This window comes from Ursus arctos, unplaced genomic scaffold, assembly GCF_023065955.2.
Source record: "Ursus arctos isolate Adak ecotype North America unplaced genomic scaffold, UrsArc2.0 scaffold_23, whole genome shotgun sequence".
NCBI lineage: Eukaryota > Metazoa > Chordata > Mammalia > Carnivora > Ursidae > Ursus > Ursus arctos.
Genome location: NW_026622908.1, coordinates 10588169 through 10602730, shown reverse-complemented (window position 1 = coordinate 10602730; position 14562 = coordinate 10588169). Strand labels below are relative to the sequence as shown.

Below are 14562 nucleotides of genomic sequence, written 5' to 3'. Positions count from 1 at the left end.
GGAAGCTGCTAGTGTAAGTCCCAGAGTCCAAAAGTCTGAGAACCAGGAGCTCTAATGTCCCAATGCAGAAAAAGATGGATGTCCTACCTCAAAGAGACCAATAAGAATTTAGCTTTCCTTTGCTTTTTTGTTCCATTCAGACCCTCAATGGATGGAAGGACTCCTGCCCACATTGGTGAAGGCAGATCTCTTTCCTCAAGTCTACTGAGTCATATGTTCATCTTTTCCAAAAACACCCTCATCGACACATGCTGGAACAATGTTTTACCAGCAATCTCGGTATCCCTTAGCCTGGTCAAGAGGACACATAGAATTAACCATCACAGTTTGATACAAACCCAGTATAATTACAATTACCATAAATAATGTTATAGTAGTGAGTTATAGTGCTTTAGCCTTCACAAAATGTTTTCACATTCAATGTCTCATTTAACCTTCATAACCAAATGATACTATGTAAGCCTTGTTTCAAGTCCTATTTGGACCATGAGAAAAATCAAGACATAGAAGAACTGGGTGACTTTCCAAGGTCATCCAACTGGTAAGTGGTAGAGCCAGGATCAATCAAGATCTCCTTATCCTTAGTTCACTATTCTTTTACTACATCATTGCCCTGAGAGTATTCAAGGAAAAACAAAAAACAAACAAAAAAAACGGAGGCAGGGAAAATGCTAGAAAGGAAGAATATTTAAGGATAACTGACTACCAAGGCAAACTCCCAGGCAGGACAATCTGTTTGGTCCCCATTCCTCAGTTGCTCTCTTCCACATTCACACTGCTTTAATTTTTCACTATCTTTTGCTATGTTACTTGAAATTTAACAGTTTGGGGATTTTCTTAATTAACAAGCATCCTCTTTAAAGAATACATTTACCTCTGGGAACATTATGTAGATATCAAACTTTTACAAATGTGTATAAGCTTGTTCCATGAACTGCCTTCCTTCTAGCATAAAACTCAAAATTCTAGCACATGAGAGGCTGTGAATGTTCTATGGAAGGAAAAGGAGATGGGTCACTTTGGCACAGGTATCCTGGGGACACAACAAATCCCGATGAGGTGATATAGTGGAAGCCACAGAGAAGCCTGGAGAAAATACAAACAAGAATGTACGAGACAGTTTACTTAAATCCTACCAAGTTTCCAAGTGATCAAGTTTTAATACAATCAACTGAAGCCAGAATTCCATTTGGGTGGGACACAGGCAATAAACAAAAAGTAAAAAGCATAAAATTAATGGGCAGGATTTTTTTCATTTAGTATCTGTGGCAAGAGTAGAAAACTATTCACCAAAACAGATTTTTTATCCTCCTGGGTACAGAGCTAGACAACATTTACAAGTCTCTCTTGCAGTTACATACAGCTAGTGCTAAATTCTGGCCAGCAGAATGTGACCAGCTGGCCCTACGAAAACCTCCCATTCATCACCTTCTATTCCCTTTCCCCTTCCATGGCAACTTTAGAAACCACATGTTATACAGGGCAGAGCCAAAGAGGACAAGAGCCCAGGTTCCTGAATCCCAAGTTTGAGGAAAGCCACCTCCAAACCATGAACATCCGCTTGAATGTCCAAATGAGTGGAAATGAAAGCTTCTATTGGGTCAGGCCACACAATTTGTTTTCTATACTTTCAAAAACTGTACTGAGATATAATTGACATATAACACTGTATTAGGGTCAGTTACACAACATGATCTGGTATCTGTGCACACTGCAGAGTGATCACAGGTGTAGAGTTAACTCCGTCACTATATTTTTTTTCTGTGTGCATAATGAGGACTTTTAAGACCAGTTCTTTCAGCAACTTTCAAATATGCAGTACAGTATTATTAACTATAGGTACCATGTTGTACATTACATCCCCATGACTTATTTTATAACTGGGAGTTTGTGTCTTTTGACCCCCCCCCTTCACCCTTTTTGCTCCTCCAGCAACCACCAATCTGTGTTTATGAGCTTGGTTTTGTTTTCTAGATTCTACCTATAAGCAAAATGATACATTGTCTCTGTCTAATTTCAATTAGTGTAACGCCTTCAAGGTCCCTCCATGTTGTCACAAATGGCAAGACTTCTTTTTTATGGCTAAATTCCATTATATACATATATGTATATATATGTGTGTGTGTGTGTGTGTATGTGTATTTGTATATATGTATTGTGTAAATGTGTATTTTATATATATATTTATATATATAACACACACACATTATATATGTGTGTGTATATGTGTATTGTGTATTTGTATATGTGTATTGTGTAAATGTGTATTTTATATATATATTTATATATATATAACACACGCACATTATATATATAGTTATATATATAGTGCACACACACGTGTTTATGTATATCTATAGATATCGATATCTATATGTATAGAGATATAGATAGATATAGATATCTAGAGATATAGATATATATAAAATACACATTTTCCTTACCCATTCATCCCATCGGTGGACCATTTGTTTACATACCTTGGCTATTACAAACCATGCTGCAATGAACAGCAGGGTGCATGTATCTTTTCAAATTAGTGTTTTCATTTTCTTCCAATACCCAAAAGTGGAATTCCTAGATCATACAGTAGTTCTCTTTTTAATTTTTTGAGGAACCTCCACACTGTCTTCCATAGTGGCTACACCAATTTACATGCTTACCAACAGCGCACAAAAGTTCCCTTTTTGCCACATCCTCACCAATATTTGTCACCTGCTGTCTTTTTGAGACCAGCCCCTCTATGGGGTGCGAGATGGTAGCTCACCGTGGTTTTGATTCGCATTTCCACGACGATCAGTGATGTGAAACATCCCTGCTGGCACATGTATGTTTTCTTTGAAAAAACATCTATTCAGATCCTCCTCCCATTTTTTAATTGGATTGTTTGGGGCGTTTTTTTGCTATCGAGTGACCAACATTATTTTAAAAACTAATTCACAGAGTGAATTAGTCACAGAGTCTTCTTCACATGGACTCAAGCAGGCAGCATTTCAAGATTACAGAAACTGGGTTTTAGCAAAAGGAGCAGACTCTGCACTTTAAAAAAACAGCCCTTAAGCAACACTAAGACAACAAATCAGATTCAAGAAAGAAAGCAATGTCAGATGTGGAAAGGTAAGAATCAGCTTGAGATATCCATTCATTCATAAATTAAAAAAAAAAAAAAACATTTTTCTGTGTCTTCCACTTCCTACACACTTTTCCAGGCGCTAGAGATACAGTGACTAAGAAAAAATTGCTGCCATCACATAGCTTATATGCTAAGGGGAAAAGATCACCAACCTTTAAGCAGGAAAACACCACAATTTTAGAGAATAAATGCTACGAAGAAAATAAAATGTTCGAGAGTAGCTAAGGGTAGTAGCGGAGCTAATTTACTGAGAGTGGTTAGGAAAGACCTTTCTAAAGTGGTGACATTTGAGTGACGACTAGAAGGCAGATTTGCAAAGACGCGGGTGAAGGGCATCGCAGGCTAAGAACTATTTTACGGCATAAGCCTGCTTGAGCACAGCGAACTAGGGTGTGATGGGGGGCGGGCAGAGGAGAGAGTGGTAGGGGTTGAAGACAGGGAAGTAGGCAAGTTCCCGTTCACACACAGCCTTACCTAGGACCTAACTGGGATATTATGCTAAGAGGAGTGGGAGTCATCAGACCATTTTAAACAAAAGGATGGCATAATGGCACTTACATTTTAAAAAGGCCAAGTTGATCGATGCTTGGAGAATGGATTCCTGCAGGCTAAGACATCACTGTAATCACTAGCCAAGAGATAAAGGAGGCTTAGACTGGAGTCACAGCAAGACATGGGTGAACCTGAAATTCAGGTTGGAGGGATCACCAACAAGACTCCCTAACGTAGCAGATATTGGGGGCGAGGGGAAGAGTAGGATTGAGGACTTCTACAGTTTGTGAATGAAGTGGGTGGAAGTACCATTAATGGAGATTGGGAGACAAGTGCATAGTCCTCTGTTCTCAGGACCCTGAACTCAGGAGAGCTTTGACCTACAAGAGCTCAGCTACATGATGCGGTAACTAGGCTACTAGTGTGAGCCTGGAAACCTAATCAACACTGTAACACTTTATCACAAAGCACTAACTAAAAATTCCAAACAGTATCTTACAAGTCATCTTCTGAAACATGGTTTAAAGACACACAAAAGTGCTTTCACCTTTGCATGACCATTGCCCCACTTGGTTCCTCTGGGGCTTCCTTCCTGAGCCCAGAACTTAACAATTAACCTAGTGGTTTGACGCAAATATAATAACCATGATTTGGATGTGGGTTTTTTCTTTCTTTTTTAATAATTCCAAGACGGTAGTTAAGGGGAAAGGGAGGGTTGTTAAGAAGAGGCAAGAGTTCAAGTAGGTGGGAGGACAGGAGCGGATGCTTTTGCAACACAGCCTTGGGAATAAAGCAGTGGAGGCAGAGCAAAGTCAGGACCAAGAGAAGGTTCATCTGTATCTGCTGCCAGGAAGGAGGGGACATTTCGCTTGGTATAAGCAAAGCAAAGGCTAGAGATCATAGTCTTGGAAAGATGGGACATGGGGCAGGATGTTGACAGATAACTGGGTACCAAAAGATCGCTCCATTAGTCATGTAGGCAACATGGGAGGGAAGAAAAAAAATACCCCAGGGTATTCTTATTTCATGCATTCTGAATCCCTGGAAATAAATGGGAGCTGGAGCTTAGAGTTAAGATTCTATTAGCATGAATAATCAAGAGAGGCTTTTGATCCCTATGCAGTCCAATGCAGGACTTCAGGAGGCCGAAGCCCAGATACAAGTATAAATTGGGTTACATGAGCATGAAGCTCATGCATTTTATAAAAATCAAAACAAGAGTTACCTGATTAATCCTTATATAACTAGAAGTATAATTAAGCAACTAGCTCTTTTCCCATGCGTTCTCTTAATCAGGAGTTTACACGGTCTTGTTTCTATGGAATTGCGTACATACTAGCCCCTGTAACCAATAAATAGCTACCCCCTTAGCTATTCTGAAACCACTTTCTGGTTGAATTCTGACTGTTCTGCCACTTCCCCAGCCTCTTTTTTTTTTTGTTTTTTTTTAAGATTTTATTTATTTATTTGACAGAGACAGCCAGCGAGAGAGGGAACACAAGCAGGGGGAGTGGGAGAGGAAGAAGCAGGCTTCCAGCGGAGGAGCCTGATGTGGGGCTCAATCCCATAACACCGGGATCACGCCCTGAACCAAAGGCAGACGCTTAAGGACTGCGCTACCCAGGCGCCCCTCCCCAGCCTCTTAACACTAAAAAGCTCAGGCCCTTTATCACACCCACTTATTCAAAAGAAGTTATCAATCTCTTTGCTAATAGTTGCTGTTTCAGACACGTCAGCGATTTTGTTACGTGAAATTAAATTCATACCAATACAGGTTATTTTGTTACAAACATTTCCTTGAATACAGCTCTACTCATGTTTTCACAAAAAAAGAAAAACTTTGTCATTATAAATTACACTCGGTATCCCCACTGCCAACAGTATGCTCTTGGCAGAACTATAAAACTGGATCCTTCCACCTAAGAACTCTCTCCCAAAAGATTTAATGATGGAAGCCCACTTTTGCAATTTATTGGCCTCATGAGGACACACTCTTCGCCTTCCAAGAAAGATCATCATAAGAGTTAATGAGAGAAGTTAATGATGACAATAATGGTAACTATTGTGATCCATTAAATGTTTAGTGAATATCAGACAATTTGCTAAGGCTTTGACATGCTTTGTTTCATTATCATCATAATTGGGAAATCCAATTTCCCAGATTGGAATTAGCCATAACAAAGCACTAATTTACAACTTGCGGTCTGCAAAAAGTCTATCCCATGGCAGCAGGGCCAGAGCAGACTATTAATGATCCACTCAATTGGCACTTTTTCCAGTAATCTTCAATGCTTGGTCTATTAAAAAAAAAAAAAAAAGTGCTTTCAGTCATAAGCACTGAGCTAGAAGTATCTTTCTGAAACCACAAAATTTGCATCAACTAATTCAGGAAGGTATATGGTAGGCTTTGGCACCTTCAGATAATTGCACCCTCCAGCAGTTCTGTGAGTTGGACAATTGTTTCTCATGCATGTTACACGTCCATCACCTGTCAGTTGTCCCACTGCTCCAGGCCATCTTCATTCTGGAACCCCAGCTAAAGGAGAAGTCCTGCTCTAGAATATAGCCTATTTTGTGTTACAGAGAAAAGAGAATGAGGTGGAACCCTAGAACAGGTCTTAGAGTTTCTATCCTGACATACAGGTCACATCCACTCCTAGTTCATTGGATCAAAGAGGCAGAAATATTTTGAACAAAAATACAACATTGGAACAAGACGGGGGATGGAGAAGCTAGGGAGTAGGAAGGAGTTGAGTATTATCTTGACTTCATTTCTCTGAGTATTAGTATCTGGCATTTGTAAAATGAAGTTAACGTGGCCAATGCTGCCACTTCCTTCACAGATTTATTCTAAGTCGCCAAGAGTACAATATACATAACAATATACATAAGAAGAGTTTGAAAAATCCGGAGCAGTCTCTAAGTAAGAATTATTATGACTTAATGCTAATTGTAGTACTTCCCATGCTTGGCAGAGTGCATGATGTCTATGACGCTCCACGGTTTTTTTTTCTCCTAAATAACTTAACTACAGCAAGAAAAAGCTCATTTATGAGGCTATTTATGCAGACCCCAAATTCAAGAAGATCATGAGTAGACCCCCAATTGCTACACTTCCCTCAGACACTGCCTCTAATTTAAGCCAGGGTATCAGGAACTATTTAAGAGCAACTCATTGAAAATGCCATCGCAGAGATAAAAATCCTCAGCAGACCAGATTCATAAAACTCCAAAATCCAACTAAAACTGTTTTCAAAATGGGGAATGTTGGTGCTGAGTTGGACAAGGCAAAAATGAAACGATCTCCTGTGAACTGTATCATAGCGGACAAAAGGCCTTATTATCTATTGATTGACTAAGAGTTCTGATATCTTCTCTGTGGCGGTTTCTCTGGCAATCTCTGCAGAACAGGAGTCTTTAATGCACCGTATCTCTGCTACTACCCTAGGAAGTTAAGAAAATTGAAAGCCTTTTGTGCTGCTTTTTCCACTGAGAGCCTGAATAGGCTTTTCAAGATAGCCTGGACAATGTGTGTAATATTTTGTTTTAATTTGCAAGGCAGTCTTGTTCATTGTGGTTTGTACAATATGGGTCATTTTCATTCCATTTATACTCAGAGTAAAAAATAACTTGCCTGAAGCAGTTTTTAAGTATCTACTTCTCTCTACACTATGGTAAGACAATGAACTCAGCCTGAGAGTCCCTGGCACCCAGGTGGGCACTTGCTGACCTCTAATCTTGTCTATCAGACCATCACAGAGCATAATTCTGATGACAGAGCTGGGGCAATGACCATAAGCTGCATTTAACCATAAAAGAATGGGGTAGACATAGCTTTTTGCCCACCTAAAACCACTCCCCCTCTCCCACTGCCACAATCCTAAGTGGTACAGGTAAAGGACAAATATCATTTGGTCTCAGGGAAGGCAAACCCCTACTCCAGCTCCAAGAAAATGAACACAACCCAAACCAGTAACACCCATCTCATTCCCCTTCCCCAAAAACTGGTCTAGAGGTGAAGAGGATGTCACCTGGGTCTGAAAAATATGAAAGCAGAAACCTTGTGCATGGGGACAGGGACAAGGGGTTACAGGGAACCTTCCAAGAAGAGCTGTCTTTAAACACCCACAGAACCTCACACAGAGAAGGTTTTTCACCCATTCCCCTTCCTTCCTTGCTTGTGACACTGGTGTTAGGACACTGTGCCTAGGGGTATGGCAGTCATCAGCCACTGTAGGAAAATAAGCCCCAAGTCCAAAGTGCTGAAGATGACAGAATGAGAGAAGAGATGGGAATTTCCTCTAAATGAGGATATTCACTCCAGTTCATTCTCTGTGCCTTCCGCTAGATAGCCAGGATTTCACCCCTGCTTTATTCTCTTGAGTTCTATTCTTACACCATACATGGGCTCTAACATTTGTTTGTTTCTTGGTGCTCTCTTCCTCTCCGTGCACGAGTCTCCTGGAACTTATGGAAAGCCTCCACGATAAGAGAAAAACAACTGAAGCTTGAGCACATCACCACTATCCAAGATGGCACCTCAAAGCGCACTGGCTAAAGACCAGACACATACACTAGGCTAAAAAATAAAAAAAAATATGGCCAAGAAAACAGTGATTCGGACCTAAAAATCACTCAACATTATAAGGATTCACACACAAAGGGCAGATTTACTATCACAAATGGCTTCTCATGGAGTTGATTCTGTTTAACAAAAAAAAAAAAAAGTCATCAGTGAGGAATGAAACAGAGTCCCAAACAGCTTGCACACCAGGAATTTTCTCCCAGATTCTGCTCGGTCTCAACAGTGAAAGGGAGTCAAGAATGGTGGATGTGCTCATTCTGCCAGGAGGTGAGCCCGGATACAAATTATATTGAGGTTCCTTCTGTCATTTGTATAATTGCTCATGGTCTAGCCCCAGAGACAACAATGAGTAAAATTTTTAGACCACTACCTGGTTTGTAGGATTGTTCTGTGGTAACTTAGGAGGAGAATATTCATATTTTAAAGTTTTGAAATTATATTTTCTGACAAAAAATAAACAGCCTACGATATAAAAAATAGATATTAATGTGAGGTCCTGAAATTAATAGCATTCTGGGGCTCCTGGGTAGCTCAGTCATTTGAGCATCTGACTCTTGATTTCAGCTCAGGTCAGAATCTCAGGGTTGTGGGATCGAGCCCCCTATTGGACTCCCTGCTCAGTCTGCTTGAGATTCTCTCTCCCTCTACCCCTCCCCCTGCTCACATGTGCATGCTTTCTAAGATAAATAAATCTTCAAAGAAATTAATAGTGTCTTCCTCAAAATTGACAAATAAGTAACAGGATATTGAAGGACAGATGAAAAATGGTTCATAAGCAAAAGGGCAACTTCATCCTCCCAACTGGCATGTTTCTCTAATCAAGTTCAAACCTACAAAAGGAAGGGAAGGGGGGGGGGGAGAAAAGATGTAAAGGAGAAAGGGAAAAGACCTATTAGTTATACTGTATGTTAATGAGAAAGAAAGTGAACAAAGTCACTGTTAATGTGAACAGAGTCTTTTTAGGAGAAATCAGAACCACAGGCCACCCAAATACTGAGCATTAGTGATGATTAGACACATATTCTTAACAACTCAAGAGGTCCTTAGTCAAAGCCAAAAAACTAAGCAAAGGTCACTGATACAAAACAGAAAAAAATGTACCATTATCATCATGAATTGTCTTTACCTTAAGAATACCTGAGCCACTGGAGAACCAAACCAATTGGAAGAGCATAATCAAGGTTTTGCAGCATTCATCCCATGCCAGACATCTACTTTCCCAAGTAAAGCACCAAAGTTCAATACATTGTGAAGATGACAGGAATGATTGGGTCCAACAAGGACACAAACAGCTTCACCATTCACGTTGCTTATTAGAACTTCTCTAAACTGAGAAGAGCGAGCCAGTGAGGACCTGAGAATGGATGAGCTCAGATACTAGGACGCTACACACAAAAGCAGGAGTGTGCAAGGCTCGCCACCAGCAAGGCGGAGCGCTGAGGTTGGAAAGAGGCATTCACGTAAGACACAGGAGCTGTTCTGCTCTCCAGAGTGGAAATGGGAGCACTGATGCTTGAAGCCACTAACCCCTGTAATGGCACCCGTCCAAGTGCCAAAGTTATGAGTCCATCTGTCACTGTGACTTTCAGTAGAGTTTGTGAATTAGCAACTCATGAATCAGTCATTAAGAAACCCCACCGAAAAAAAATTCTGACCTTGGCAGGTGAAGAAAAAGGCAGTTAGGTATAAGCTAGGATCGAGGCACCATTCAGAAAGAGGATCCACCATGTAACCTGTAGTTGAACTTGTAAAGAATAATCTACTAAAGACAACAGAAAATTATGTCTTTCCGGTTTTGTTAGTGATCATTAATGACAGTCAAAGCAGAACGTGGGATGTGACACAGCCCTACCACTTCCGTGTCTTTGCCGTGCTTCAGAACAACCTCCAAAAGTCTTGCTTGCACACACTACTCCGAAGCCTGGAGAAACCAGAACAGCGCACCCTAGACAGTTGATGTAATTTCTTGTAGGCTCCCAGAAGACCAGAGCCGAGTGATGGCTTTCAACCGTCAATCACGTCTACCAGAAATATGTTTCTCACAAATGACTGTATTAAGTAGCTTACTTACCTTCACAGTAAGCAGAATCTCCCTGGACAGAAATGTAACCATTCTTACACTCACAGGTAGCTTTTGTATTCCAGTTCTTACACTCTGAGTTTTCACCACATTTAGGGCCTTCTGCACAGAAGTTATGACCTAAAAGAAGTGAATAAGATTTCACATCAGAAGTGAACAAAAGACTTGCAAATCATAAAGCAGGAATTATCTTCAGTCTATCAACACCTTGCATGAACACATACCTTGGCAAGGTGCAAGGGTGGGCTAGGAAGGGAGTGGGAGAGGAGGAATGGGAAACTGGACGACTGCATGCTTGAGAGGTATTTCCTTAATGCTCAAAGTAGGTTCCTTCCTGAAGGCTTTGATCTGTGCTGACCCTGAGTCCCCTTCCCACCACTCTCTGACATAACCAGTCTTTTTATAATTGCCTTACGACAAAATTTATGGTTCACAGAAAACACATAAAATGAATCTATGTGAATATATACAATAAAATAAATACGACCAGAATATTATCAGTACCCCTTAATGACACTTCCCCAAAGAGTCCCCCTCCCAGCCATCAAAAATAACTATCCTGAATTTTGTGTTAATCACTCCTTTGCATGTTTTTATAGTTTTGTCAGATATAGGTACTTATTTCTAAATAGATCATTCAGTTTTTGCCCATTTTGAACTTCACATGAAAGACATACTATTTTACATATTCTCTACGGTGTTTTTTTTCTATTTATCCCTGTTAATGCCGATAGCCATAGTTCATTCATCAGGGCTGTATAATATTCTGTAGCATGACTCTCCTACCATCTGTCCATTATGCTACAGATAGGCACTGGGAAGACCTGCAGGTTTTGAATCACAATGCTGCAAGAAACATCCTTGAATGCTTTCCTTTTCAAACCATGTGATCAACATTTATTTCCCAACATTCTTTCTGAATCTCAGCCATTCCTTCCAGGATCATCACTTTTCTCCCTAAAATACCCTCTGGGGACTCCTTTAGTGAGGTATTTTGAAAGCGACTACTCCATCTTAATTTATCTAAATGTCCCTTCTATGTTCTTTAATTTTATGCTAGGTGTGAGTTCCTTTTTATTTTTCCTAGAATTTCTTGGGATTCCTGAATCTAAAGATTAAATCTCATCAGTTTGAAAAATTCTCAGGGAATAGCTCTTCAGACCTTCTCGTCACCATTTTCCCTAGTCTGTTTCCGGAATTCCAATGAGATTAACGTTCCTTCTCAAACTCTCCTCCATGACCTTTCAGTTTTCTTGGTCAAATTTCGTAGTCTCATTTTCACCTTTTAATTTCTTTTTTTAAAGAAGCACATGAGACGTGTGTATCTCATATGGATGATTCCCGTGTCTTCAGTCCCTACACCTCTGATTTTCTGGTTTGTGGTTTCACTAAGTATCGTGCAAGACTTATTTTCTCGTGTTTTCAGTGACTCTTCCGTTTGTGAGCGCATTGTCTCTAACTTAATCTGTGGGAACCGAGATCTGGCTTTTAAAACTGCATTTCTTCAGAGAGGATTTGTGTCTGATTCTGTCAGGTGCCCAAGGGAACCATCAACCCAAGATCACTTCACATTTTGCTTCGGCACATGAGGATTGAGCCACACAGGGAGAATAAATTCAGGCCCTAAACTTCCAGGAATGCAATTTTTTCTCCCCCACACCCACTATGTAGCGTCAAGACTGAAAGATAAGCCTCATTTTGCAGAGAGGGTTTCTCGTAATCACCCACTGAGGATTCTCCCCCTCCAGGTTCTTCATTTATGCATCTCATGCAGCCCCAGGCTCTGTCTCCTGTCTATTTATAGCGTTTATTAGAAGGCGGATTTTACCACCAGGGATTAGAAACTGCCCTCAGGGCAAATCCCAACTGCTATGTGCTTATCTCAATGGAATCACCCTGTTTCGGTATATCTGGTCTCTTGAATTTTTCCTCCTTTAACCAGCTTCATCAAATTTGGGGGGGGGAGGATTTATATATTATGCAGCATTTCCTAGGTGAACTAGGAGGAAAGGTTATACCTATCACCTAAGTTCAAATACAGTAAGGTCTATGAAGGTGTTTTATTGTGTTTACAACTGTACATTGCAATGAACAACTACATTGCTAGATCACATATTGTGGTCTCAAGGAAAATAATCGTTCTTGGAGTCAGAAGATTTAATTTTTTTTTTTAAGATTTTATTTTTATTTATTCGACAGAGATAGAGACAGCCAGCGAGAGAGGGAACACAAGCAGGGGGAGTGGGAGAGGAAGAAGCAGGCTCCCAGCAGAGGAGCCTGATGTGGGGCTCGATCCCATAACGCCGGGATCACGCCCTGAACCGAAGGCAGACGCTTAACTGCTGTGCCACCCAGGCTCCCCCAGAAGATTTAATTTCTAATTCAGGCTCTGCAGCCACAAACACAATAAATCACTTCACCTGCCTAGGCACATATACTGGGAATGGACATCAGGGATTTTCAAACTATTGGTCAGAGTCTGGGGCACAGATGAGTTGTCACGCCAGATTCAAATAGGATAGCTCTGCTTTTCTCTTTTGACATACCATGTGAACAGCAGTTTCTGGCTTTAAAAAATATAAAAATCTTTGAACTATATAAACTACAAGTTCAAATCCTTTTGGTGACGACATTCTGTAACTGCCTTTGAAATAGAACTGTAAACCAAAAGATAATTATTATTAAATAATAAAATTCACGCACCTACAACATGCCTGGCATTCTACTTCCTAATGTATGTGGAATAAGTGAAACAGGCCACCCTGTGTAGAACACTTAGAACAATTCTTGGTACAGACTAGGAGATCAAGTGTTAGCCATAAAGAGGAGAACAATGATGATAGCGTTAACGACAATGACCCAAATTCAAAGTAACCTAGTAATACTGTTCTCCTCCACTTCTAGGCAAGAAAGGAGAAGCTCAAACTCACTGACACCTGGCTGGTGAGTGGAGATGCCGGGGTTCTAAATCAGGTCTGGTGCACTCCAATGCCCACGGACTCCTCACCATATCATTCATCCTCTCCGATAGCAAAGCTTAGGGATTACAAAGTGAAGGGTGCAGCTCTTCCTCAGGACATCAGAGAGCGAACCCACGGCCATAGGTGAGCACAGTAGCAGCTTCATGAAGCCTCACTACTTGTGACCGGTTAACTTCCCCCAATCAGTATCAGAGCAAAAGCTTAACTTGCTGAAAATCTGCAACCTCTGTCATCCAGAAACATTTCTAGGAGGGTTCTAAAGGCTTGTACTAACCATTACAAATTTTAAGACTTCTTTTTGCTACAGAAGAGACAATTTTTAGACAGCACAGCTCTCGTTGCCAGAGAAAGTGCCTGGACTTCCCTCCCCATGTCAGAATTGATCAATAATTAAGTTGTCACGGTTTCTTTCATTGTGAAGCCTGACTCAAGGTCGTATGTGCATCCATTATGACATGTATTCTTTGTTTCTTCTTTTTCTTTCCAGGAGACCGCAACTGTCCTTTTCCTTCCGTATGCATTTGACAGGCAGGAAAAAAGCCACTCAAACAATGCTGATGTCCCAATGCATCTCTATCAAGCATATGCCATGTCAATTCACAATGCAGGGAGTTGGGTAAATTGTATTTCAAGGACGGTGAAGGGCCCGTGGGACAAACCAACTTTAATGTCAAATCTACTTTGGTTGGGCCTGACCACTGTGTCAAAAACATGTGTTTCATTAATTAATCCAGGCCTTCTTTCAAGCAGTATTTATTCACTGCCCACTTGCCTTTCTGCAGGAGTGAATACTCAATATTTATGGGGCATCTACTTCTGTGGACTGAGGCACCATGCAAGCTTCTGGGAGGAAAATAAAGATGTCTGAGACATGTTTGCTGCCCACAAGGAAAATCACAAGCTAAGGGGACACACGCCAAATACAGGGGTAGTGTAAGTACAAGGCAGTCTGTGTTAAGGGAGATGTGAACGGTATAAATAATCAGTGTTTCAGGGAAGGGGAAAGCACTTCTAAATAATGTAAAACTTGACCTTGGATTCATCCTGGGTAGAAACATGAGAAGGGGTGAGGCGCAAATCCTACTGAAAGGAATGGGACTCCAACCTGTGAGGAAGAAGGGTGCATCCGGAGAATGTCAAATAATCTGGCACAGATGTAATAATAATAATAAACATTTACCGAGTACATCCTATATGCCAGACACTCAGCCAAGTGTTTTACGTGCATTGTCCCCTTTCATCCTATTCACAACCCTATGAACCTGAAGTAATATCTGTATTTTAAAGATGC

The 14562-nt window shown here is 40.7% G+C and overlaps 1 protein-coding gene across 2 annotated transcripts in view; it reads right to left on the bottom strand.

The window, feature by feature from the left end:
* NELL1 (neural EGFL like 1) overlaps positions 1–14562 on the bottom strand; it is an 818389-nt gene that overhangs the window by 587506 nt on the left and 216321 nt on the right. For both annotated transcript variants that reach the window (XM_057317500.1, XM_048217676.2), the window contains exon 12: positions 10282–10410. In XM_057317500.1, the coding sequence (XP_057173483.1) occupies positions 10282–10410 (129 nt within the window). The remainder of the gene's footprint in view (positions 1–10281; positions 10411–14562) is intronic.